Source organism: Pleurodeles waltl, chromosome 4_1 (genome assembly GCF_031143425.1).
Source record: "Pleurodeles waltl isolate 20211129_DDA chromosome 4_1, aPleWal1.hap1.20221129, whole genome shotgun sequence".
Lineage (NCBI taxonomy): Eukaryota > Metazoa > Chordata > Amphibia > Caudata > Salamandridae > Pleurodeles > Pleurodeles waltl.
In genome coordinates, this window is record NC_090442.1 from 231,966,965 (window position 1) to 231,994,093 (window position 27,129).

At 48.2% G+C, this 27,129-nt stretch overlaps 1 protein-coding gene across 2 annotated transcripts in view; it reads right to left on the bottom strand.

The window, feature by feature from the left end:
• The window catches only part of IPO8 (importin 8), a 650,601-nt gene that overhangs the window by 420,867 nt on the left and 202,605 nt on the right, over positions 1-27,129 (bottom strand). For both annotated transcript variants that reach the window (XM_069228192.1, XM_069228193.1), the window contains exon 10: positions 14,273-14,372. In XM_069228192.1, coding sequence (XP_069084293.1) covers positions 14,273-14,372 — 100 coding nt within the window. The remainder of the gene's footprint in view (positions 1-14,272; positions 14,373-27,129) is intronic.

A 27,129-nucleotide genomic window follows, 5' to 3' on the forward strand; every position in this document is an offset into this window, starting at 1 on the left:
CACTTTTTGCCACTAAACAGATTAATGATGAATTGTTTATATGAGATTTGTGTTATATAGGATATGGTATTGATAGAATGTTGCTTTTTATATATAAAAAATGAAAACATTGATGAAAGTCTGCACCCACATTGAATATACGTTTTGTTTAAAGAAATACAAAGCTGAATGAAAAGTCAATGATTGTTGAGTTTGATAATTTAATAGGACTGAGTTGTTGAAAAAGTTTGATCTTTACACAAATTGATGGTTGCGTCACAAACACATTTAGTAGTGGTTGTTAGAGGACTGAGTTTTTAGGTGATTTTCCTGCTTTTCTCTATTTGGTATTTGGAGATGTCCCCTAAACACTGCATGCAATATATTTAAGTCACCCCTCTAGTAGGCCTTACAGTCCTAAGGCAGGGTGCATTTTATCACATGGGAGGGCATATCTTCAAGAGCAGATATGCCCCTGCTATGTCTTTGTAGATTCTCAGACATAGCAAGTAAAGAGGTAAGACATTTTATATTCATGTGCTGGTCACTGGTCTCAGATTACTAAACCCTCACTGATGCCAGTGAGGGATTCATTAATAACTGCACCCAGAGGGAACCTTGGAGGTGCCCCCTTGAAAACCTACCAGCTACTAGTGGGGTAACTGACTGGTCCTGACCAGTTCAACCACCATAGACCCGTTTCTGCCCCGCAAGGTGAGAGCCAGCGCTATCGAGGGTCAGGGACAAAAGCCTGCACCGGGTGGTGGTGTTAGCCCCTAACCCAGGCAGGATGGGCATTCCAGGGCAAGAAGCGTCAAATGCCTAACCGCCTTTGTAATGCGACCCAGGTCTCTCTAGATAGTGGAGGTGACCGACCCCCTTTTGGCGGCAGCACAGGTGGGAATTAGTCAGACTAGGAGGTGTGCCCACTTCATGGCAGTCCCACCCCTAAGATGGACGAGCTGAAGTGGACACTACTTTTTAAAACCCTCCATCTTGTCTGGGAGGAATAAGGCCACTAGGGTTAGGGTTGTGTCCACTTCACAGCGGAAGTGGTCATACGAGGGGTATAGTCACCCTGAAGGTGGTCAACCCAATGGCAACCACCTGCCACTCCCTGTAACACTCCTAGATTGAGTATTTCGGTGGTACCACTGATTCACGGAACTCAGATTCTGACTACCTATGAAGATAAGGACACAGAGGAGTCACACCTGCAGAAGAGGGGAAAAGCCCCACAAGCCGGCCTGCTGACCCAGACAGACTCTGCCCAAAAAGATGACTTCCAGCAGCTGAGCCACCAAGAAACCCAGTGAAACTGCTCTGCAACAAACGTTAAAGAAAGGACTCTGCAGTTCATGGAACAGCAAAGATCCGACACCCAAAGTGACCTCTGCACCAGACGTCCACAAACAGAGGTGAAGCTAACCAACCGTGCCAGCTAAGTTCCTCAGTTGCCTAGAGTTCGAGCCCACTCAGGTTTCACTCCTCTTGCACTCCCCAAAGTTGCCTGCAGCCTCTGCATGCAAGCCCCTCTCCTGCAGCCTTATGGTGAGGGAAAATCTGAAACCTCCAGCACCACTGCACCAGTCGCCCCCGACGTAATTGGAGGAGGGTCACTGTCGCCAACAATGTCCCCCAGCTCCCCTAAGCTCAAGTGCACCCTGGGTCCCTTCCTACTGGACTCCCTGACGATGCCTGGAGCCTCAGCACAGAGGACCCCCTGAGCGAGAGTGCTCCCAGACGAGGAAAATCGACACCTAAGGACACACCTGCATCCGTTGCCCCTGGGGCCTGGAGAAAAGGACCAAAGATGCACCCACGTCCCCAAGGACCCAGAGTCTACCACCTACCTGCTTGTTATCCCCAACTGGCATCCTAGCCAGAGCCTACAGCCTGTCTTCACGAGGACCAACTCCCATAGGAAACCACTGGGCACCTGTCGCCTTACAGCACCCCTGCACCAGGCCACCCCAGTGATGCCAGGGGGTAATTGTCGGTGTGGTTCTAATCAGTACCCAGTACTTACCTTAAGTCTTCAAAATTACCCTCGTAAGTCATTGTTAACCTATATTTGCTGAACATTGTTTTGCTCCATAGTCGAACATTGAAGAACTCTGGATTTTTGAATCAATCAATCAATCAAATTTCTTAAGCGTGCTACTCACCCGGTAGGGTCTCAAGGTGTTGTGGGTGGGGCAGGGGACGGGGTGTTACTGTTCCAAGAGCCAAGTTTTGAGACGTTTTCTGAAAGTTAGGAGGTCCTGGGTCTTGTGTAGGTTGGTGGGGAGGGAGTTCCAGGTTTTGGTGGCAACGCAGGAGAAGGATCTGCCGCCGGTGGTGGTGCGTTGGATGCGGGGGACCATTGCGAGGTCGGCGGAGCGGAGCTAGCGGGTTGGGATGTGGAAGTTGATTTGTTCGTTGAGGTAGGCCGGTCCAGTGTCGTGGAGGGCTTTGTGTGCGTGGATTAGGATTTTGAAGATGATCCTTTTGTTGATGGGCAGCCAGTGTAGGGATCGGAGGTGGGCAGGGATGTGCCCGTGGCGAGGGAGGATGAGATGTGCGGCAGCGTTCTGGATGCGCTGGAGTTTTCTCTGAAGTTTGGCTATGGTCCCTGCGTAGAGGGCATTGCCGTAGTTCAGTCTGCTGCTGATGAGGGCGTGGGTGATCGTTCTTCTGGTTTCTATTGGAATCCATTTGAAGGTCTTGCATAGCATGCGGAGGGTGTTGAAGCATGAGGACGATATGGCGTTGATTTGCTTAGTCATGGAGAGAGATGAGTCAAGTATGATGCAGAGATTGCGTGTGTGGATGGTGGGTGTTGGGGGTGGTCCTAGGGTGGTAGGCCACCAAGAGTCATTCCATGCTGTCTTGCTGGGTCCGAAGATGATGATCTTGGTTTTTCCTGAGTTTAAATTGAGGTGGCTTGCTGTCATGCAGCTAGCGATGGCGAGGAGTCCAGTGTGTAGGTTGTTCTTGGCGGTTGATGGGTTTCTCGTGAGGGAGAGGATGAGCTGGGTGTCGTCGGCATGTGAAATGATGTTGAGCCCATGGGGGCGGAAAACGCTGGCAAGTGGACCATGTAGATATTGAAGAGGGTGGTGCTGAGTGAGGATCCTTGGGGGACCCCACAAATGGTCTTGGTGGCTTTGGACCGGAATTGGGGAGGCAAACTCTCTGAGTTCTATAGGAAAGGAAGGAGGTGAGCCAGCCCAGGGCTTTGTGGTGAATTCCGGCATCGAAAAGGCGTGTATGAAGGGTTTGGGGGCATACGGGGTCAAAAGCTGCAGAGAGGTCTAGAAGGATGAGGACGACGGTTTCACCTTTGTCCAGTCGTCTGTGCAGGAGATGAGGGCGGTCTCGGTGCTGTGTTTTTGCAGAAACCAGACTGGGAGACGTTGAGTATGGTGTTGTCCCCCAGGAAGCGGGACAGTTGTTTGTTTACTATCTTCTCTATGACCTTTGCAGGGAAGGGGAGTAGAGAGATTGGTCAGTAGTTTGTGAGTTCTTCTGAGTCTGCTTTGAGTTTTTTGAGCAGGGCGTTGACTTTGGCGTGTTTCCAAATACCTGGGAAGGTTGCTGTCTCGAAGGAACTGCTGATGACAGCCCGGAGCAGGGGAGCGATGATTTGGCTAGCCTTGTTGAAAATGCGGATGAGCTGGTGGTGTTTACGCATGGCTGATTTGAGGGCGGCGAAGTTGTTTGCTGATGGTTCTTGATGCCAGGCTTTCTCAATTTTCCGGCATTCTTGTTTGGAAGTCTGAAGTTCTGAGGTGAACCAGGGAGCTGTCTTGTTGGTGCGGGTGTTGTTGATTTGTTTGAGAGGGGCAAGGGAGTTAGCGCATACGTCGAGCCATCGTGTGAGGTTGAGGACAGCGGCGTTGGCGTCATTGGTGATGGGTGGTGGGCTTGGGCGAGGTTGGAGATCAGTTGTTCCTTGGAGATCTTGTTCCATTGAGGTAGGGGATAGGATGTTGGTGGTGGTGGGCTTCAGGAATGAGAAGTGGACGCAGTGGTGGTCAGTCCAATGGAGTTTGGTGGTGTGAGTGAAGGCAATGTGGTTGCTGGAGGTGAATATGGAGTCAAGCGTGTGACCGGCTGAGTGGGTGGGTGAGGTGACCAGTTGCTTGAGGCCGAGGTTTGCGAGGTTGTCCAGTAGAGTTGCAGTCTTCGGTGTTCTCTAGGTGGAAGTTTAGGTCACCGAGGAGAAGGTAGTCCGTGGAGGCGAGGGCGTGGGAGCTGATGTCGTCGGCGATGGTGTCACAGAATGGGGGCAGAGGCCTGGTGGTCTGTAGAGGAGGGTTCCTCTCAAGGTGGTGTTGGCGTTGATGTGTATCTGAAAGTGTAGGTGCTCTGCGGCGTCTAGGGTGTCGGTGTTGGTGGAAATGCTGATGGAGTGTCTGTGTATTACGGCGATTCCTCCTCCTGCTTTGTTGATATGGTCTCTTCGGATGATTTTATATCCCTCCGGGATGGCTATGGCGATGTCGGTTTCCGATAAAGGGTTCAAACATTTTTCAGTGAGGAAGGCGATGTCGGGGGAGGATGTGGTGAGTAGGTCCCACAGCTCGATGGCGTGCTTGTGGACGGAGCGGGTGTTGAGGAGGATGCCGCTGAGGTGATTGGTGTGTTTGGTGTTGTTGTGGTGCTTGTTGGTGTGAGTGCAGGAGAAGTGGCATAAGTGGCATGTGAAGGGTCCGTGGATGTGTCTGGAGTCAGCTTGAGTGCAGGAGGTGTGTCAGCGGGGTTGAGAGCAAGGAGCTCTGTGGAGGAGTAAAGGTGCTTGGGGACGCAGGCGGTGCGTGTACCAGGGGGACGGGCACTGGGCGTGGTCCAGGCGCAGATGTGCTTGCCTCTGGTGTGCCAGCGGCGCGCCTGCTGCACGCGTCCGCTGCGCGGAGGGGGGTAGGAGGGAGGAGCAGCTGGGAGTGGCGAATGGGGGCAGGGACGCAGTGGACGCAGCGGCAGGGAGGAAAACCGTCAAGAGCCGGAAATAGAAAACAGGCAGGACAAAAACGTGTGGAAAAGCGGAGCAACAGTAGTGGGCACAGAATTTACAAAAAGTACGGAGAAAACAAAGTGCAAAAACAACAGAATACAATTACAAGAAATACAGTAAATACAACAAATGCAAAGATACGCCTACCACTAGGCACCGGGGATGAGGCGCAGGCGGGTGCCTGTGGGTGGTGGAGGGCCTCAAATCTGAAAAGTATTTATGCTTTTGTAGAAAAGTCACTCTTTTTGGCATGGTTACCCCGACTTTTTGCCTGTTGTCAGTAAGCTTTGACTGTTTTCAATGGAATCATATTAACCAGGAACCCAGAGATTGTGCACTCTCCTCTAAATTTGGTTGTCTTTACACCCTACAACTGGCATACAGGTGTACCCCTGTAAGCCCCTAGTATATGGTACTTAGGTAACCTGGGCATTGGTACACCAGGGATCCCCGATGGGCTGCAGCGTGTATTATGCCACCCTTGGGAGCCCATGCAAACTGTGTCTGCAGGCCTGGCATTTGTAGCCTGTGTGAAAAGGTGCATACACCCTTTCACTACTGGTCACTAAACTAGGTCACTGTAAATAATCCCTATGGTAGTTCCTTACAGCCCTAAGGGCAGGATGCAGGTCCTTTTGTGTGTGGGCATCACTGCAAGAGCAAAGGAGCCCCTACAAACTCCAGTTCCAATTCCCTGGACTTCGCAAGTGCAGGGAAGCCATTTTAGCTATGTTCTGGCCATAGGTCACTCACTACCTATGATCCCGCTACTTAATGGTAACTCTGAACCTAGGCATGTTTGGTATCAAACATGTCAGATCAATACCCTAATACCGACACCAGTATTGTTGGCATGATTCCAGGCATTCTGGGGGCTATTTAGAGGACACCCTCCACCCCCCCACCATTGCTCATACTTGTCTTCTAGGGTTTTCCGGGCAGCCCGTGCTGCTGCCACCCCTCAGGCACGTTTCTGACCTCCTGCTGCCTGACCAGCTTAGACAGGTGAAGGCAGAACAAAGGATTTCCTGCGGGCGTGGGAGGTAACACTCTCTCCCTTGGAAATAGGAGTTACATGCTTGGGAGGAGTAACCTCCCCAAGCCACCGGTATACTTTGATGGGCACATTTGGTGCCCTCCTTGCATAAACCGGTTTGTACCAGTCCAGACACCCTCAGTCCTTCCTCTGGCACGAAACTGGACAATGGAAAGGGGAGTGACCACTCCCCTGTCCATCACCACACCAGGGGTGGTGCACCGGAGCTCCTCCAGGTGGCCACTTCACCCGGGGAGCATCTGAGTGGCCAGGTAAGGCAGGTGACGTCACAGCCCTCTCCTGATAGGTGGTCACTCTGCTAGGTGGCTAATCCCCTTTCCTGGTCTATTTAGGGTCTCCCTCTGGGGTGGGTCCTCAGATTTGAGGTGCAATCTTCCAGCAGAAGTCCTCTGCATCGTTTACTTCATCTTCTGGCCACTGGGAGTGCAAATGGACCCTCCAGGAACCGACAATCTGAAACTATAGTGACTACTCCGCTCTGCAACATTGTTTCTCCAGCTCCTTCCAGCAACTGTAACATTTCCCCGACTGTGTATCCTCTGAGGGCGACGAGACTTCAGCCTACACAAGTAAGAAGGGATCTCCCTTGCATCCGCGGCACCAACTGCAACGATGACCAGCTACGTGGATCCTCTCTCCTCCGGAACTGCATGGATCCTGCATCACAGGTGGTGGTCTGTAGCAGTCCCCTTGGCCCTCTCTACCAGCTGGCCAACTTGGGAGACCGTAAGCACTTGCCTCTCCTTGCAGGATAGTACCCCTGTGAACCGCAACTCTTGCAGCTACCAAGGCTTCTTTGTTCCTTTGTTCCTCCTCCATGGGATCTTCAGGCTCCGTGTAGCCCCAGCCCTCATCACCTCGTCCTGCAATGCTCCAGCGGCATGGGACACTTTTTCATGAGCTGAGTGAGCCTCGCTGTGAGTCCTGTGTGCCTGCTGCCAGTGGGTTGCCTGTGGGGGCTGCCTCCTCTTCTTGTGACTCGTCCAGCTGCTAAGGGTCACCTTGGACTCCCCTCCCTGGGTCGAGACCCCTGGACCTTGTTGGTCCTTTTCAGCCTTGCAAAACCTTCTGCTATGACTTTTTCATTTGCTAAGGCTTGTTGGTGGTTTTCCAGGACCATTGACTGACTGACTGAATCACGACCCGCAATGTGGGGCATCACTTGTATCACCTCTGGAACTCATCTTCTGCTGCATTGCTGACTTTCTTCATCCACCGTCGACCTTGTCCTGCATCCACAGAAGGGTGAGTAGTGGCTCCTGCCATAACTGGACACGCCAACTCAAACTGGACTTTGTCCCCTTCCTTTGCAGGGCCTCTTCTGTCAGGATCCACCTTTTGTTTCTTCCAGTCCTTTTCCAAAGTTCTCCTGTTGGTTTGGGGGAAATCCAGGTACTTACCTCTGCTCAGCTGGTCGCTGGGGGTCACTCTGGTACTCACCTTTTGGGATTCCTAGTTCTGCCAGCTCCGTTCTACTGTTCCCACTTCCTTGGGTGGGGGACTGACTTTCACATCCCACTTTTTAGGTTCAGCATAGCAGCGCGCAAGAGCTGCTTTTCCGACATGTTGGTATGTATCTGGGCTTTTAACCATGCCCACCACACGCCCATCACTATCACTCGTTAATGGGCTTGCCCTTCAAAAATACATTATGTTGGTAAATGCTTTACGTTTGTCACTCCTTGGGGCGCTTTTTTTACCATCTTGGACATCGCCCCCGTTACATGGCTAATTGCTCTTTTGCCAACATGTTTAACTGTGAGTGAACTTCTTTTTCCTTTTGTGTGCTGCTTCACGCTGATGCCATGGCGCTTTGAATCGGCTTGCTTATATGAAACTGTATTACTTTTTGTTTGAAATGGCCCTTTTTGCTGAGTTATCCCCAAACTTTTTGCATTCTTCCTCCTATTTTTTTTAGGTCTGTTTTTGCTGGTTTATTGTCTCTGCGCACTTTACCACTGCTAATCAGTGCTAAAGTGCAAGTGTCCCCCATATAAATTGTACTGTGGACTGGTTTATCCATAATTGGCATATCTGATTTACTATTAAGTCCCAAGTAACGTGCCCTAGAGGTGCCCAGGGCCTGTGAATCAAATACTACTAGTGGGCCTGCAGCACTGGTTGTGCCACCCACATTAGTAGCCCTCTAAACATGACTCAGACCTTCCATTGCAGTGTCTATGTGTGCAGTTTTAAACTGTCAATTCGACTTGGCAAGTGTACCCACTTGCCAGGCTCAACCTTCCCTTTTACTATATGTAGGGCACCCCTAAGTTAGGCCCTAGGTAGCCCCAGGGGCAGGGTGCAGTGTATTTTTAAGGTAGGACATATACTAGTGTGTTTTATATGTCCTAACAGTGAAATACTGCCAAATTCGGTTTTCACTGTGCAAGGCCTATCCCTCTCATAGGTTAACATGGGGGCTGCCTTTAAATATCCTTAAAGCGCTGATTGAGAGTAGCTAAAAATGTGGAGTTTAGGGTCTCTGAACTCACAATTTAAAAATACATCTTTTCGTGAAGTTGGTTTTTAATTTGTCTGTTTGAAAATACCACTTTTAGAAAGTAGGCATTTTCTTGCTTATACCATTCCGTGACTCTGCCTGTTTGTGGATTCCCCGTCTGGGTCAGTTTGACAGTTGGGCTGTTCACACCTCTCCTCTAGACAGTGACACAAAGGGGGCTGGGGCATGGCCTGCATACCTTGATTAGCCATCTGTGCTGGAGGGGACGGGAGGAGTGGTCGTTCACACCTGAAAGGACTCTGCCTGCCCTCACACAATGCAGTCTCCGACCCCCTGGTGTGCGTCTGGGGCCTGGCCAGAACAAGAAGGGATCTTGCAAACACTTGAGATTTTGCTTTGAAATTTGCCAACTTCAAAGGCAGAACAGGGTATAAGAAGAAGACCCAAAACCCCAGACTTTTAGAATCTTTCTGGAATCAAGAGGAACCTCTGCCCAGGAGAAGAGCTGAAGGAGGAGTACTGCCCCTTTGCTATGTTGCTTTGCTGGACTGGCCTGCAGTTGCTGCTTCTGCCTGTAAAGAGTGCAAAGGATGAACTTTGCTCTGTGTCCTGCTTGAGAAAATTCTCCAAGGGCTTGGAGTAGAGCTTGCCTCCTGTTGGAAGTCTCAGGGACACCAAAGACTTCAGTTTCCTCAACCTGCAGCACTGGGAACTGTGTGTTTTGTGCTGTTCAAGAGGAGAAACCACTGAGACGCCGCCAACGCCGCCGATGGCCTGCACGGTGACCTGCCAACGCCACACGGAGTCTCATTTCCCCGCTTCGCATCGCGACCCTGGTCTCACTGACGCCGTCATCGGACAACTTCACCGAGCCGCTGCTCGCACCGCGACCTGTGGGCCTGCACTCCGGCATCACCTGCTCACACCGCAGCCTGGGCATCCCCGACGACGGCGCTCCTACTGACACGGGCGCCGCTGCCTGCACCGTGGCCTGTGGACACCGCTCGTGAGGTACACAAAGCACTGTCCCATCCCGCACTGCAGCCCCGGTCCACAGACGCCAGCACCATCGACTCCTGTGTCGTCCCCAGGCATCATGCCTGCACTGTGGCCTGTGGACACCGCTCGTGAGGGTCATGAAGCACCGTCCCGTCCTGCACTGCTGGCTTGGGCCTACCGACGACAGCGCTTCAGCGACGACGCTGCCTGCACTGTGACCTGTGGACACCGCACGTTGCACCGCCCCGCTTCACACTGCAGCCCTGGTCTCACGGGCACTGCTGGACGCCGTCACCGAGCCGCTGCCTGTACTGTGACCTGTGGGCACTGCCCATCACATCGTCCCACTTTGCACCTCAGCCCCGACGCCATCAACGCCGGCGCACCTGACTTCATCAGCCTGGAGTTCGATCTGCAACGCGTGTGACCTCCAGGGCCTGACGACTCCTGCACCGACTCTGGACCCGACACCGCAACATCAGTGACACCACCCTCCGGAGCTCACCGCGAGGATCACGAACCCCTGCAAATCCAAGGTACTGTTTGTGGGTCTTCCCGACACCGTAGCTGGCCCGCAACGCAGCGGCCGGCCTGAACTGTTGGTATTGTTGATCACAACGCCGTGATAGCCCCAGGTGAAGCTATCGACTTCAAGGAACTGTAGTTTTGAGTAAATCTTGCATAATTCATATTTTTCTTACTGTATGTTGGATTCTTATCGTATTTGGTCTTGTTTTACATAGATAAATCTTGGCTATTTTTCTAAAACTGGTGTGGTGTCCTTTTGTAGTGTTTTCACTTATTAATGTGTTTTATGTGCAAATGCTTTACACATTGCTTCTGAGATAAGCCTGACTGCTCGTGCCAAGCTACCAAGGGGGTGAGCGGGGTTATCTGAGCGGGTATCTCCCTTATTACTAGAGTGAGGGTCCCTAGTTGGACAGGGTGCAAACTGACTGCCATCTAGAGACCCCATTTCTAACACTTTTCATTTTCAATTTATGTGGCAAGAAAAGTCCGGTTAAGAGTTTACAATGCTAATAGTTCTAACTCCAGCAAGTGAGAGACCCATTGCATTGCAAATGCTTGTGTAGTATATGGTTTGGCCCTCCCGCAGGGCCCTCACTATTTGCTATTGCTTTCACCAATGGCAATTGCTTTCTATGCCATTTACTGATTGCCAATGTGTATATAATAGTGCGTTTACTTACCTCCAGTTGGGGTATTGCCTATACAGTATTTTATTATGTGTGTTACCATAATAAAGTACCTTTATTTTTGTAACACTGTGTGGTTCTTTCATGTGTCTAAGTGCTGTGTGACTGTAGTGGTATTGCATAAGCTTTGCATGTCTCCTAGATAAGTCTTGGCTGCTCATCCACAACTACCTCTAGAGAGCCCGGACTTCCTAGACACTGCCTACACCTCACTAATAAGGGATACCTTGACCTGGTATAAGGTTCTAACACCATAGGTGCTCACCACACAACAGGCCAGCTTCCAATAGGGCGGTAAGGGCATTTTTGGGTCTTATGTTGGGTTTGGGATTTGGGGTGGACAGGGCATTTTTAGGATTTAGGGTGGGTATAGGATTTGGGGTGGAAAAGGGTGTTTTTAGGTTTTAGGGTGGGTATGGGGTTTGAGGTGGGAAGGGTGTTTTTAGGATTTAGTTTGGGTTTTGGTGGGGTAAGGTCATTTTTTAGGTTTAAGTTTGGTATGGGCTTTAGGACGGTACAGGAATTATTAGGGTGGGTGGCAACATGTATTTACATATATATTTAAGTGTGTGCACATACGTGTGTGTGTGTTATTCTTACCGTTTTATTTTCTCCAACACATCTTTACCAACAAAGCCTTTACAGTGAAAATTTCATGGTAAAGGCATTTTTTCGTAGAAGAAAAAAAGAATGTAATTGTAAGTGCATTAGTTTTAATAACAGATGCGCTGTAATTACCACGTTCTAAAGGCATTCGTGGTAATTGCATTTGTGGTTCCGTCATACAACCCGCTGGGGGGTCATCTAGATACCCTCCAGTGGTTCCATACTCTCCAAGCCCTAGACTAACTACTCCATCTCCTCTGGTGGGGAACCCATTCTCGCATTCCACTATTTTAGTATATGGTTTGGGCCCCCCCATAAGGCACTTGTTATTTGTTGCTATTTCTAATGTTTTAAGCTAATCCTTAGTACTTACCTGTATATGTTTTGTACTTACCTACAGAGAGGGGGAACTCCCTCCAGTATTCTAATTCAGTGTTACTATAATAAAGTACCTCTATTTTTGCAACACTGTGTGGTTCCTTTCCTGTGTGATAAGTTACTGTGTGACCACTGTGGTCTTGCAAGTGCTTTACAATCCTCCTAGGTAAGTCTTGGCGGCTCACCACAACTATCACTAGAGAGCCCTGGCTTCCTATACACTGTTACACTTACTAATAAGGTAATAAGGGTTGCCTGGACCTGGTATAAGGTGCCAACACCATGGGTGTCCACCACACACCAGGCCAGCCTCCTACAGCTTGAAAAAGTACTTACCTGATTACGAAGTTCTTGGGTTTGAAACATGTATAAAAAGAAGTGTTATTTTTCTAATCTGGTCTCAGATTTATTCTTTGAGCGTGTGTCTCATTCACTGCCTCTGTGACTACACAAATGCTTAGCACTACCCTCTGATAAGCCTAACTGCTTGCCCACACTACCAAAAAATAGAGCATTGACCTATCTACTTTTGACTCTGCAAACCAACTGGAGATCCACTGCACTCTGCACTTTTTTTTTTAGTGCACCATTTAGAGAGCCAGCTTCCTACAGTTGGCCTATGTGGTGAGTCAGGCTGTGATTTATAGCAGAAGGGGGGCGGTCGTGGGAAAGGCCTTGTCTTGGAGTGGGAGCGGGACTTAAGTGAAGACCACAACTTCTTCATACATTGGGCAATGTATAACTTCAACCTCCCAGTCTGGAGTCGTCTTTGGGTGCATTTTTTCAAATGACTTCGAGTCATGGCCAAAGCCCAGGCAACAAAGGCACAGTTTGTGCAGGTCCATGACTGATATCTGCTACATACAGTCATTGCACAGCTTGAAATCTCTCATTTGCAGTGAGCAAATTTGTTCTCTATTACACCGCCGAAGAGTTGTTTGGAGTAATTGGAAGACCAACAAGGAAGGGAGCAGAGCTCAGGATAAATGTCAGAAGGCCCAGAAAAAAAATGACCTCCACCCACAGCATAGGGATTTATATGTGACTCTGCTCAGTCAATTCTGGGGCTGTATGGAGTAATCTCCAAGCCGCACACCGCCATCCAGGGGTGTGAGGGAGCACTGATGAGGATTGCGCCGAGTACAGTTTAGCACCTGGGGATATTATAAAGCAGGGAACCTGCAGTTACAGATATCCATCAGAAAAATGTTTTTGCAACTGCACAAGTTTTGGGGAAAGAGTTGGCAATGCACAACTTATTGCATTTATAAATGCATGTTTATATCGTGGCTATCCAAGATGGATCCGAATCCTCCCACCCTCCTCATTCCAATAGTAGTGAGAGTAATATCCCAGCCCCGACTCTGGGAATGGGGTCTGCCTACTTGCTGGTGCTGGGCTAGCTTGACTGCTCTTAAGAAAAAGAGTCACTCTACTTCCTGCAAAAGCTCTTGGGACCCTAAAAGGTGGCAGAGAAGTCTGTTTGAGGTGGAGGGGCATAGCAGGAGTAGAGTATAGCTGTTCTGTCTACTTTGTGACTTCTGCAGGGTCTGGAAAAGAGGGCTTTTTCTTCCCCTGAATAGTCTCCCTTTCGTGAGGATCTACCTGGGATCTTATAAAATGGGCGCTAATAAGGGATTATGTTTCTTAAGCATCATGCAGTGGCGCTTATCATTCTACATCTTAAGGTATGAAACAATTACAAAAATTGATATCACTATAACCGGATCCTACTCAGTGTCACTCATTTTATCAACTGAGGAGGTGTGGAAATGTGACTTTAGCAGGCGTGACCAAAACCAATTGTCCTTGCATTAAACACAAATCTTAGCAGTAGATGATCTAGGTTAGCAGGTGAATATGATCTATTCTATTAAAAAAAATAACTAACTAGCTAGATAATATGCCCTTTTTTCTTGCAGAAAATAAGAAACACATTTTCAAAGGAGTAAGGTCCAACTACCCCAATTTATTTTTTATAAACCCTTTTAAAGATATGTTTTGCTTGAAACAAATGCCAATGCAAAAGTGATTCATTTTTTTAATCTACTGCACAAGCAGATCCTTATGTTTATAGGAGAGACAATCTAGCCACTAGAGTTCAAATCAATCTAGTGCCTTTATTACTCACACATTTCTGTGTGGCTATAATCATTAACTATCCTCTCTGCTCTGTGACTTTACAAATCGGGGGACTAGGATAGGAGGACCTCAGAGCTGTATGAACAAGGAGTCATAAAAACGGAGAACTCTAGTGAGGACTATGATATGCGTGGCAATTATGTCACAATTGCATGGCATACTAAACATATTTTGTACTGGTAGTCTTTAAAACAATACCACTTACGATTAATTTTCACAGAGAGACAAATAACCAGGCAGTATACTGAAATGTTAGATTTTACTAAGCCTAAAAGAACAATTGTAGTCTTTATCCACAATTTACTTTAAATCCTCTATAACAGAGGAATTGCTGGATATTTGGGAACCTTATGTGTATGATATACGAGGCGCAATTCGGTTCTAGTGTGAATGCCACATTTGAAATTTTCTGATACTAACAATGCACTCACCAAACTTCATTCGGATATACTCGTAAGGATCCTCCTGCCACAACTCTTCATCTTCATCTTTGTAGCACATCAAAGGGAAAACAACCTCCTCAGAAATGCCCTGAAGAAAGGAAATCAAATATGGGAAGAATAATAATTATTATTGCATTTATGTTACTAACAAACTACATTAAAATCAATCCAAGCTTATCACTTTGTAATATAATGTGTGGTCAGTTTATAGGCTGTGTGATGACACGTGCTTATGCATCTACACCTTTTTTTCCTGCTGATGCTGCAAGGCATCAGCAAAAAACATTTTTTCCTTTAGCCCGATGTTGACTGGCAAAATTGAAAAGACTACAAAGTATAGGATTCACCACCCCTTGTTTTACTTACCTGTAACGGTATGTAGGAAGTTGGCTCTGTATATACTATTTCAAAGTAAGAAATAGTGTGCACAGAGTCCAAGGGTTACCCTTAGAGGTAAGATAGTGGCAAAATTAGATAATTCTAATGCTCTATTTTGTGGTAGTGTGCGAGCAGTAGGATTATCAGAGGGTATTGTTAAGCATTTGTTGTACACACTCAGGCAATAAATGAGGAACACACACTCAAAGATTTACTCCAGGCCAATAGGTTTTTATATTGAAAAATATATTTTCTTAGTTTATTTTAAGAACCACATGTTCAAGATTTGCATTAAACACTTTAAATGCAAGGTACTTCGCTTAGATACTTTAGGAACTTTGAATACAAGCAATATCATATACAGTCTTTGTAAAAATGGCAATAAGCTCAAGATGGAGGGTTTCTAAAGGTAGGGGTCACATCCGCTCAGGACACCTTAGGGGCTGTCCTGACTGGTGGGAGACTCCTCCTTGTTTTTCTCATTATCTTCTCCAGCCTTGCCACCAAAAGTGGGGGCAGTGGCCAGAGGGGCGGGCATCTCCACTAGCTGGGATGCCCTGGGGCGCTGTAACAAAAGGGCCTTTGAGGCTCACCGCCAGGTGTTGCAGTTCCTGCAGGGGGAGGTGAGAAGCACCTCCACCCAGTACAGGCTTTGTTCCTGGCCACAGAGTGACAAAGGCACTCTCCCCATGTGAAAAGAAGAAGTGATGGACGGAATGCTGAACAATGTCAAACATTCACCCCCAGTACAGAGATCTGGGCCTAAATCCATCGTTTTTTTGCTGCCCATGCCATTCCAGTTTGGACCCCGCCATATGCAAATCAGTCTTGACCCTGTTCCCCATGGGAACAGTCCAGCCCGAACTGCCAGGCCTTCCCTGGACTGGAAACAAGCATCCTGGGACCGGTTTCGGGGTTTCACCCCTCATCAGCCAGGCTAGCTTGAATCCAGTGGCATGGGAAGCACGGGACCCACATCTGGGCATACCCTTCCCACTTAGGGCGACAAATGCAAAAAGAACAAGTGATGGACGGAATGCTGAACAATGTCAAACATTCACCCCCAGTACAAAGATCTGGGCCTAAATCCATCATTTTTTTTTAAACTGGGGTGGCATGGTGAGCAAAAGAACGATGGATTAAACCCAGATCTGTGACTGGGGGAGAGTGTTTGCATTGTCAGCACTCCATCCATCATCCTTTTGTGTTGCTAAAGTTGCCCTAAGTGGTAAGGGTATGCCAAGACGTGGGTTCCTTGCTCACTGTGCCACTGGAATCAAGCTAGCCTGGCTAAAGAAGGGTGATACCCTGAAACCGGTCCCACGTTTCCGGTCCAGGGAGGACCTGGTCTGGCAGTTCGGGCTGGACTGTTCCCCTGGGGAACAGGGTCAAGACTGATTTGCATATGGCTGGGTCCAAACTGGGGTGGCATGGTGAGCAAAAGAACGATGGATTAAACCCAGATCTGTGACTGGGGGAGAGTGTTTGCATTGTCAGCACTCCGGCCATCATCCTTTTGTGTTGCTAAAGTTACTCTCCCCATGTGGTCAGCAACATGTCTGGTGTGTGGCAGGCTGGCTGAAACTGGTCAGCCTACACTAGAAGTCGGATTGGTATTCAGGGGGCATCTCTACGATACCCTCTGGGTGTATGTTAAAATAAATTGCACACTGGCATCAGTGTGCATTTATTGTGCTGAGACGTTTGATACCAAACTTCCCAGATTCCAGTGTAGCACTTATGGAACTGTGGAGTTCGTGTTTGACAAACTCCCAGACCATATACTCTTATGGCTACCCTGCACTTACAATGTCTAAGGTTTTGCTTAGATACTGTAGGGACATAGTGCTCATGCACCTATGCCCTCACCTGTGGTATAGTGCACCCTGCCTTAGAGCTGTAAGGCCTGCTAGAGGGGTGACTTACCTATGCCACAGGCAGTGTGAGGCTGGCATGGCACTCTGAGGGGAGTACCATGTCGACTTAGTCTTTTTCTCCCCACCAGCACACACACGTTGTGAGGCAGTGTGCATGTGCTGAGTGACAAAAGACATGCTGCAGCCCTTAGAGACCTTCCCTGGCATCAGGGCCCTTGGTACCAGGGGTACCAGTTACAAGGGACTTACCTGAGTGCCAGGGTTGTGCCAATTGTGGAGACAAAGGTACAGTTTAGGGAAAGAACACTGGTGCTGGGGCCTGGTTAGCAGGGTCCCAGCACACTTTCAATCCAAACTTAGCATCAGCAAAGGCAAAAAGTTAGGGGGTAACCATGCCAAGGAGGCATTTGCTTACACTGTGGTTCTCCAGTATTGGTATCTTTCATAGATTCACAAGCTTGAATCATTCACCATCACAGTGGGTGTCCCACAGTATCATAGTAAGCAGTGTAAGTGAGTATAATAGGCTGCAAAAAGAATGCAAAGTTCAGTTCAATACCCTATCTATGTCTTTTCAAAAAAAATATTTAAAAAAAATGGACCAAAGTTTTCCATTGACCAATCAGAAAAAAGCATCCTTTAGAACCCTCATCACAGAGCCTCTAGTGCCTCAGATTTTCCCGCACGAGGGTGAAAAGAAGGAAGAGCAATAAGGGGAGCCTCTTTGGGAGGAGGGTGGGTCGCATGCAAATCTATGAAAAATACCAATACTGAAGAACTGCAGTTACAGACAGGTAGGTAACTTATTATCTTCCCCAGTATTGGATCTTTTTTAGATTCACATGCTTAAATCAGAATAGTCAGCAGTTTGCAAATATACATATTGTGCTACCCGAAATTTAGCGGATGGTGGGAAACAACAGATTAAAAATTGACTCATCTTATTGGAATAAGTGACATAAAACAGCTTGTACCACCGCAGCACCCAACTTCTCAGCTTCCTCCAGGTAGTAATGTTGGGTGGAAGTGTGTCTGCTAGACCAAGAAGCCACTCTGCAAATGTGCCGAATGGACACTCCAGGAAACAGGGCCATGGATGCAGACACAGCTCTTGTAGAGTGGGCATTGTCCCTGTACGTCAAGGGTTTCCCTGCCTTTACATGGCAAACTGGACGGCATCTGCAATCCATCCTCCAATCGTGGCTTTGGAGGCTGGAAATCCTTTTCTCAAATTACCAAAAGTTACTAATAGCTGGTCTGACTTGCGAAGTTGTTGTGTTCTATATAAATAGAATTTGAGGCATCTTTTATTATCTAGGGTGTGTAAAGACCGTTCTGCCATTGTTTGTGGATTTGGATAAAAAGTATTTAAAACAATGGGCTCATTAAGATGAAAGTCCGAAGGTATTTTAGGTTTGAATTTAGCATTAGTGCGAAGGAGAACACTGTTTTTCTTGAACTGCATGAAAGGCTCTTTTACAGTAAATGCTTGCATCTCCCGAACTATTCTAGCTGATGTGAGCACTAATAATAATGCTGTTTTCCAAGTAAGCTGTTTTAAGTCTGCCTAGTGGGCTGGGCTTGAACAGGACTCTCATTAAGTGGCTTACTACAATGTTGAGATGTCAAGCAGGAGGTGGTTTCTTCACAGGAGAAAAGACCCTGAAAAGTCCTTTATGAACGGTTTGATAATGTTTGACAGACCGGGGATTTGTCAGTTCTCCTAAAACAGGACATTGCTCTGCTAGATGTACCTTTATGGATGAATGTGCGCTACCAGATTTTGCTTGGTGTAGCGGATATGGTAAAAGTTGCTCTGGCATTGAAGAGAATGGGTGTAAACTGTCTTTTTCAAATTCATGGAATTCAGGAGCCAGGCCGATAAATGCAGAGACATCGTATTGGGGTGTAGGATCTGGCCACTGTTCACTGTTAACACTGTTGACTGAGTGGTAGTTGTATGTGGGGTTGCTCCGAAAGTAGTAGTAGTTACATGGTTCTCTCTTCATTTCCCTTACTATCTCAGGAATTAACGGTATTGGAGGAAAAATGTAAACAAATATTTTCAACCAGTTTATCGAAAATGCATTCTCCCACAATCCTTTCTGGTGATGCCAGCTTACGTAATACTGGCATTTGGAGTTCTTCCTGGTTGCAAATCGGTCAAGCTGTGAAGTGCCACATCGAATGAAGATGGTTTGTAGGATTTTATGGTCTAACTCTCATTCGTGGCACATTCAAGTCAAATCTGCTTAATGAGTTTGCTTGCACAGTTGAAGCCCATGGCAAATGTTCCGCTCTCAGTGCTATCCCTTTGTGCATGGCCCACTTCTATATTTCCTGTGCCTGGTGTGACAGGACGGATGACCAAGTCCCTTCCTGTTTTGTTTACATAGTGCATGCTGGTAGTTTGGTCCTTTCTGATCTTCCTGATGAGTATGGATGAGCCTGCAATTCTGGAAAGGAACGAGCATAGCACTAGAGCTATTATCTTTCGTTTCAGAAGATTGATATGCAGCCTCCTTTTGGAGGGGGACCATTTTCCACTGATTGACAGCTCCTGGAGATGGGCGCCCCATCCCAGTAGAGACGTATCTGTTGTAATAACAAAATCTGCTACTGGTGGGAGAAATGTTAGACCTTTTGAGATGTTATGAGCACACCAATGCAAGGAAGAAATCATTACTGGGGTGATTTGGATTGTATCGTTGAAAGATCCCAGTGTTTGTGTCTACTGCTCGACTAATTCCTCTTGCAATGGACGCATGTGAAGCCTGCAGTTTGGAATGAGGGAAATGCAAGAACACAGCAGCCCTAGGAGCGATTTGTACATCTGAACAGAAACTGACTTTCTTCTGGCGAGTTTTTGAGCCAATTGCTGGATCTTCTTTTGTCTTTGCAGAGAGGCGGAAGTCTTGTCCGTGTTTATGTCTAGAACTGCACCCAGGAAGGTAAGTTTTGTCTTCGGAATGAGAGATGACTTTTGAATGTTTGGTGTGAGACCTAGTTTCTTGAACAGTTTGAGACACAGTTTGGTATGCACCGTGGCTTTTTGAGATGTTGGGGCCTTGATTATCCAGTCGTCCAAGTTTGGGAATACCTGGACTCCTCTTTGTCTCAGGTGGGCTGCCACTGGTGCAAGGCGTTTGGTGAATATTCGCACAGCTGATTTCACCCCAAAGGAAAGTACCTTGAACTGGAAGTGGGCGCCAGCTACCTGGAATTGTAAATACTTCTGATGATTGGGATGAATGGGGATATGGAAGTATGCATCCTGGAGGTCATGTGGTCCTCATGGTTTAGAAGTTGTAAGATCTCTTGATCGTTCAAAATGATTGCTTCTTTAAATACTTGTTTAGTTGCCGTAGATTCAAGATCGGGCGCCAGTCTCCTGATTTATTTCTTGGTGAGAAAGTAATGGGAGCAAAATCCCATTCCTTTCTGCAATTTCGAAGCCCTTTCTATTACCCCTTTTTATCATGAAAGAAACCTTCATAAGTAATTGAGAAGTAGAGGGGTGGACCTTTGGGTGGGACATTTGGTGGTTTGTTGACAAATTCGAGGGTATGTCCCCTGGCTATGAAATCAAACACACATTTTTCCTTTCTTAAGGAGGACCACTGATGTAGAAATTGGGACATGCAACCTCCTAGAAGATGTAATTGAGGGAATGGGGTAGCCAGCAGCAGTGCAAGGTCATTGCTTCCTCGTAGCATCTCTCCCTCTGGTGGGCTGCTTCCTCTTGTTGGTTGTTTGTAGGTTGCTGAGTGCAGGTGTCTGTATTGCTGGGTATGACAGTGCCAGAGGACTGTAAGGAGTTGTTACACATTCTTCATAAAGGTACAAAAATGTATGGTTAGGAAACGTGGGTTGATGGAAGTTCTTTATTTAATTTTTTGAAGAATTTGTTGGTATACTTGTCTCTTCGTTTCATATTCTTTCGATTTTTGTTTGGGCTTGACCTTACCGGATGAGAGAATTTGGACTGACTTAGACTCTTCGTCTTTTTTTTTTTTTTTTTTTACACAGAGGCTATAATCAGAAGGCTTATCAACACTCTTCCTTCCATATCCAAATACATCTGCTGAGTACCATGGTTTGCCACATAGGGGTTTGGACGTCCAACCTCACTGACTTGTATTGATTTGAAATATAACTCTTCATGATTTTCGATTGTAAAACAAAGATTTTCCACACTATTCCTATGGAACCTCTTTGACCTATATACCTCATATCTTGGAGGTTTGCCTTTTATGTATATTGATGAAAGTACTTAAGGTGTTTTTAGGAAGGGTTATATACTCACCCTGTAGGAAAGTGCCCTCTCTCTTGGCATGGTTACCCCCCATTTTTAGGGTCGACCCTGCGTCGCTTGCGAGTCGCTTTAGTAGTTAGAAAAGGGCTCGAGCCCGGTCCATGTCACGTCAGTATCTTTCATTGGTTCGTGGGCTTGCCTTTTAAAATCTGCTTGCTTTCATTAGTGGAAGGCAGGCATACGTCATGCCTTTTCCGGTGGTTAGCCCTCCTCGAGCGCAGCGACCAAGTACTGAAAACATGCGAGACTCGCTGTTTTCCATCCGGTTTGTGGACTACTTTTTATCTTTTTTCGCAGCGCGATCTTGCTTGGCAGAAGTCGAGCGCTTTGCATGACATCCACCCTGTTACATAGTTAATTGCACTTTTGCCAGTTACATAGATAATTGCACTTTTGCCAATAGGTTTCACTACGAGTGAACTGTAGCAGCATGATCCACGCTCTTTTTTCTATTTAATGTGGCAAGAAAAGTCCAGTTGGGAGTTTACAACTGCTAATATCTCTAACTCGGAGAAATGCGAGACCTGTTGCATTGCAAATGCTTGTTCTACCTGTTGTCAGTGTGTTTGACTGTGTTCACTGGGATCCTGCTAACCCGGAACCAAGTGATTATGCTCTCTCCCTTCTAACTTGGCAACTGTACCCTTTTCTTCCCACAATTGGCATACTTGTCCGCCCATGTAAGTCCCTAGTTGATGGTACCTAGGGCACTGGGGTCCCTATAGGCTGCAACAGTTATTCTGCCACTCATAGGGAGCCAATGCAAAGGGTTCTGCAGGCCTGCCATTGCATTCTGCGCGATACCGGTGCATGCACCCGTATTCACAACAGGTCACTCACTGCACCAGGTCACTATAAGTCACCCCTATGGTAGGCCCTCTCAGCCCAGAGGGCAGGGTGCACGCACCTGTGTGTATGGGCACCCCTGCACTTGCACAGGTGCCCCCACAAACTCCAGACCCATTTTCCTGGACTTTGTGAGTGCAGGGATGCCATTGTACGTGTGTACTGGACATACGTCACTACCTATGTCCCAGCTACATAATGGTAACTCTGAACCTGGGCATGTTTGGTGTCAAATATGTCAGAATCATCCCCCCCCCAATACTGTTGCAAGTATTGGAAGTATGATTCCATGCACTCTGGGGGCTCCTTAGAGGACCAGCAGCATGGCTGTCACCAGTCTTACAAGGTTTTCAAGGCAGCCAAAGCTGCTGCCACCCCTCAGACAGGTTTCTGCCCTCCTGCTGCTTGATATGATCAAGCCCAGGAAGGCAGAACAAAGGATTTCCTCTTGGAGAGGTAGGTAACACCCTCTCCCTTTGGAGTTAGGTGTGAATGGCTTGGGATGGGTAGCCTCCCCAAGTCACTGGTATGCTTTGAAGGGCACATTTGGTGCCCTCTGTGCATAAACCAGTCCACACTGGTTCAGGGACACCCCACCCCCCCAGCTCCTGCTCTGGCATGAAACTGGACAATGGAGAGGAGAGTGACCACTTCCTTGTCCATCACCACCCCAGGGATAGTGCTCAGAGCTCCTCTATTGAGGTTCACTGGGTTCTGCCATCTTGTTTCCAAGGTTGGCAGGGAACTCTGGGAGCATCTGAGTGGCCAGGCAGGTGACTTCAAACCCCCCTCATGATAGGTGCTTACCTGGCTAGGTGCCCAATCTCCCTGCCAGGGCTATTTAGGGTCCCTCTCTTGGGTGGATCCTCTGATTTGTCTTGCTAGATTCCAGCAGGACTCCTCTGCAACCTCCATTTCGACTTCTGGCCTCCAGAACTGCGACTGGAACCTCCACGACCAGAACCTCCAGAAGCTGCCCCCAAGAAGAAGAACTCTTCTGCAACATTGTTTCCAGGGCTCCTGCCTCCAATTGCAACATTTCCACCAGCTGTGCATCCACTGAGAGCGGCATGTCTACAGTCTGCACTAGAAGAAAGAAGGATTCTCCCTTGGAGTGAAGAAGTCACTCACCTACATCCGCAGGCACCTGCTGCAACGGCGACCGGCTGCATAGATCTCCTCTCATCCTAAGATGCGTGGATCCTGCATCACGTGTGGTGGTCCGGAGTAGCCCTCTTGGTCCACTCTACCAGTTGTCCAACTTTGGTGGAGGTAAGCCTTTGCCTTCCCACACAGAACAGTACCCCCTTGCACCACACCTCTTGCAGCTGCTAATGCTTGTTTGCATCTCCTCCAAAGGATCTACAGGTGATGTGTAGCTCCAGTCCCCAGTACTCGTTGCTGCGGCCTGGGATCCCTTTCTATAATGCTGAGCGGGCTCCTTCTGCGACTCCTGTGTCCCCGTCCGGTAGGACTCCTGTGTGTGCTGCCTCCGCTCCGGTGGGTCCTCTGTGTCGCTGAGGGCCCCCTCTGACTCCCCCTCCTGGGTTGAGTCCTCCTGGGGCTTGCTGGTCCCCGGCAGCACCACTTTTCCACTAACCGCAAATTTGCCTTTGCCAAGGCTTGTTCATGGAATTCCAGGATCGACAATAGACATCTTCACTCCAGCGTGGGACATCTTCTGCATCCTTCAGGAACTGTTCTCCGGCTCCAAGGCTGCAGTGCTGACCTGTTCTTCCTCACCGTTGACCAACTCCTGCAAGTACAACTGGGTGGGTAGTAGCTCCTTCTCCTCCTGGACTCCACTGACACTTTTGGACTTGGTCCCCTCTCTCCACAGGTCTTCTCCAGGAATCCACTGCTAGTTTCTTCCAGTCTTGTCTGGGTGTCTTATTTTCTTCTTTTCCTTTCTTTTGGGTGGTTTGGGGAAATTCCAGTGATATACTCCTGCTTTCCTGGTTGCTGGAGGGTACTATGTTGCTTACCTCTGTGGTTTTCTAGTACTCCCAGCTTCCCTCTACACATTCCACTTACATAGGTGGGAGTCCTGTGTTCGCAATCCATTTCTTTTAGTATATGCTTTGGGCTCCCCCCTAGGGTCACTATTGGTTATCTACATTTGCACTGTTTTCCAAACCTTTCTATGCCTATTACTGTTTACTAGTGTATATACTTAGTGTATTACTTACCTTCTATTGGAGGGTTGCCCTTCTAGTATTTTGTGGTATTGTGTTCCAAAAATTAAGTACCTTTATTTTTGTACAACTGAGTGTTTTCTTTCATGTTTTTAAGTGCTGTGTGACTACAGTGGTTTTTCATGAGCTGTGCATGTCTCCTGGAAAAGCCTTGGCTACTCATCCACAGCGACCTCTAGAAAGCCTGGCTTCTAGACACTGCCTACACTTCACTAAGAGGGGATACCTGGGCCTGGTAAAAGGTGTAAGTACCTTAGGTACCCGCCACACAGCAAGCCAGCTTCCTACATTGGTGGTGCAGCAGTGGGATAAGCACTTGTAATTGCCTTACCACTCTGTCACTAGGTACTTTCCACAGGAAAGACCACGTACTAGCTAGGGGTCTACACGTATACCTAGTTTCAGGAAGCAGTCTCTTGGATTTGAGTAAGAGGCCTAGGCACAGCCCTTACTCCAAATGTATTTTTGGGGACTTAGAGTAGTTAGGGATCCTACACCACTATAGCTAGCTGGTATGTCTTCAGCAAAGCACACAGCTCAGGTCATGGAGTCTCCTTATGAGGAAATGACCTTCCAAGAGGTTACAGAGTTGTGTGCAGAAAGAGAGCTGAAGGCTGGGAGAAATCCTGGCAAGACTCTGCTTCTGGGCCTGCTCCTTCAGGATGACCAGGAACATGCTGGTGGCCAGGAAGAGGAGCAGGATGAAGCAGACTCTGACCCCCAAGTGCGAGAAACAGATAATTTAGCTGCTGAGGTGGGTCAGGACACACCCAGGGAGGATCAGGCAAAACGTAGGTGCACCCGCAGTCCTACTAGGAGCACTGTCAACAGTGTAAAGGGGGGCCATAACAGTAGGTCCACCTTTGTCCCTAGAGGCTGGTTCAGAGGGTGCCCCAGAATAGGAATCGATCCTCCACTGCCAACTCTCACATCTCCTCAGTATCTGAGGGGACCCACTGCACAACTACAGGGAAAGATTCTCTAGATAGGGAACTCAAACAACTGAGACTGGAGGATGCCAAGCTGAGGCTGCAGCAGCAACAGCTAGCCCTAGAAAGGGAGGACTTAGTAGTGGAGAGAGAGGCAGGGGTTGGGGTTAGCACCCCATGGTAGCAGAAGCAACTTGGGATTCAGGGAACCTAGGGTCAGGGAGGACTCTTGATTCCAAAAACCTTAGTAAAGTTGTTCCCCCCTACAAGGTGGGGGATGACATCCACAAGTGGTTCTCTGCTCTGGAGAGGGCCTGTATAGTAGAGGGTTCCCCAGAGACAGTGGGCTGCTTTTCTTTGGTTCTCCTTCTCTGACAAGGGTAGGTCTAGACTCCTTACTGTCAGAGAGGAAGATGCTGATAACTTCACTGTGCTTAAGGCTGCTCTTTTGGATAGGCTTGGTCTTAAGACTGAACAATACAGGATAAAGTTCAGAGGGACCAGGAAAGAGTCCTCACAGGATTGGATTGATTTTGTGGATTGCTCTGCAAAGGCTTTGGAAGGCTGGTTACATGGTAGCAAAGTCAGTGACTATGAGGGCTTATACAATCTTATTCTGAGAGAGTATATACTTAACTGTGTGTCAGATTTGTTGCACCAGTACTTGGTAGACTCAGATAGATCTGACATCTCCCCAAGAATTGGGAAAGAAGGCAGACAAATGGGTCAGAACAAGGGGGAGTAGAAAAGCTCACAAAGGGGGTGACAAAGACAAGAAAAAGGAAGCAGGTAAGTCTCAGGACAAGGGTGGGGACAAAAACAAATCTAAAGAGGCTTCACCAGGCCCACAAAATCCCTCTGATGGTGGGTCCAAACCCTCTTCTTACCATAACAAGAAGCCTTGGTGCAATGTTTGCAGAAACCAAGGCCACAGGCCAGGAGACCGCTCCTGTCCTAAGAAAAGCACCAAGCCACCTACCACTACAACCCCCACCTCTACCACTAGTGCCCCTAGTAACAGCAGTAGTGGTGGGTCAGGTAACAATAGTCAATCCATGGATGTAGCTGGGCTCACTTTAGGAAGTGTGGTGGGGGCTGGCTTAGTTAGGGAGACTACTGAGGCTGTTTTAATCATTGATCTTGCCACCCTTGATGCCTGTCCCCTTAACATCAGTAAGTAGAGGCAGCTGCCATTAATAAATGGTGTTCAGGCAGAGGCCTACAGGGACACAGGTACCAGTGTCACTATGGTGACTGAAAAACTGGTGTCCCCTCAGCAAAACCTACTTGGTCATCGGTACCAAGTGACTGACATCCACAACAATACTGCGTCACCCCACGGCAGTTGTTGATTTCAGCAGGGGGGTGGGGTGGGGTTAATGGTCCAAAGAACGTTGTAGTGTCCACAGAACTACCTGTAGAGTGTCTACTAGGGAATGACTTGGAGACTTCAGCTTGGGCTGAAGTAGAGTTGGAGGCCCATAGGGCATATGTTTGCTTCAACTAGGGAACAGGCCAAAAGACAAAAGGAAACTTGGAGCCTGAAATAAAGGCCCAAGAGGCTCCTAAAGCCAAGGGTAGAAAGGACAAAAAGTTGCCCCATACCCCACCCTCCAGTGAGGATTCCCCCTTTGAGGAGGTGGAATCCACTCCCTTGGTAGAACCTACACCTGAAGAGTTGAAAGCTGACACAGCTGAACTTGATGGTGCAGGGGGGGAGGGAGGGGGGGGGGGGGCTACCAGGGAGGAATTTAGCATGGCTCTGACAACCTGCCCCACACTGGAAGGGTTAAGACAGTAAGCTGTCCTTCAGGAAGCAGGGGATGCCAGTGGCACCCACAGGGTGTTTTGGGAAGACAACCTCCTATACTCAGAGCCAAGGGAACCCACACCTGGTGCCTCCAGGTGGTTGGTAGCACCTCTGCAGTATAAAGACTTTTTGTGACCCTTGCCCATGACATACCCCTGGCAGGTCACCTGGGGCAAAGCAAGACTTGGGACAGATTTCTCCCACCCTTTCACTGGCTCCATATGTCTGAAGATACAAAGGAGTTTTGTCGCTCCTGTGTCACCTGTCAAGCCACTGGCAAGACAGGTGGCACCCAAAAGGGCTCCTTAATTCCACTACCAGAGGTTGGGGTTTCATATGAAAGGGTTGGGGTAGATACTGTTGGCTTCCTCTAGACCCGCCTACTGCCTCTGGAAACAGATGTATACTGGTAGTGGTGGACCATGCCACCAGGTATCCAGAGGCTATATCTCTAAGGACCACTACAGCTCCTGCAGTGGCAAATCCCTCCTGGGA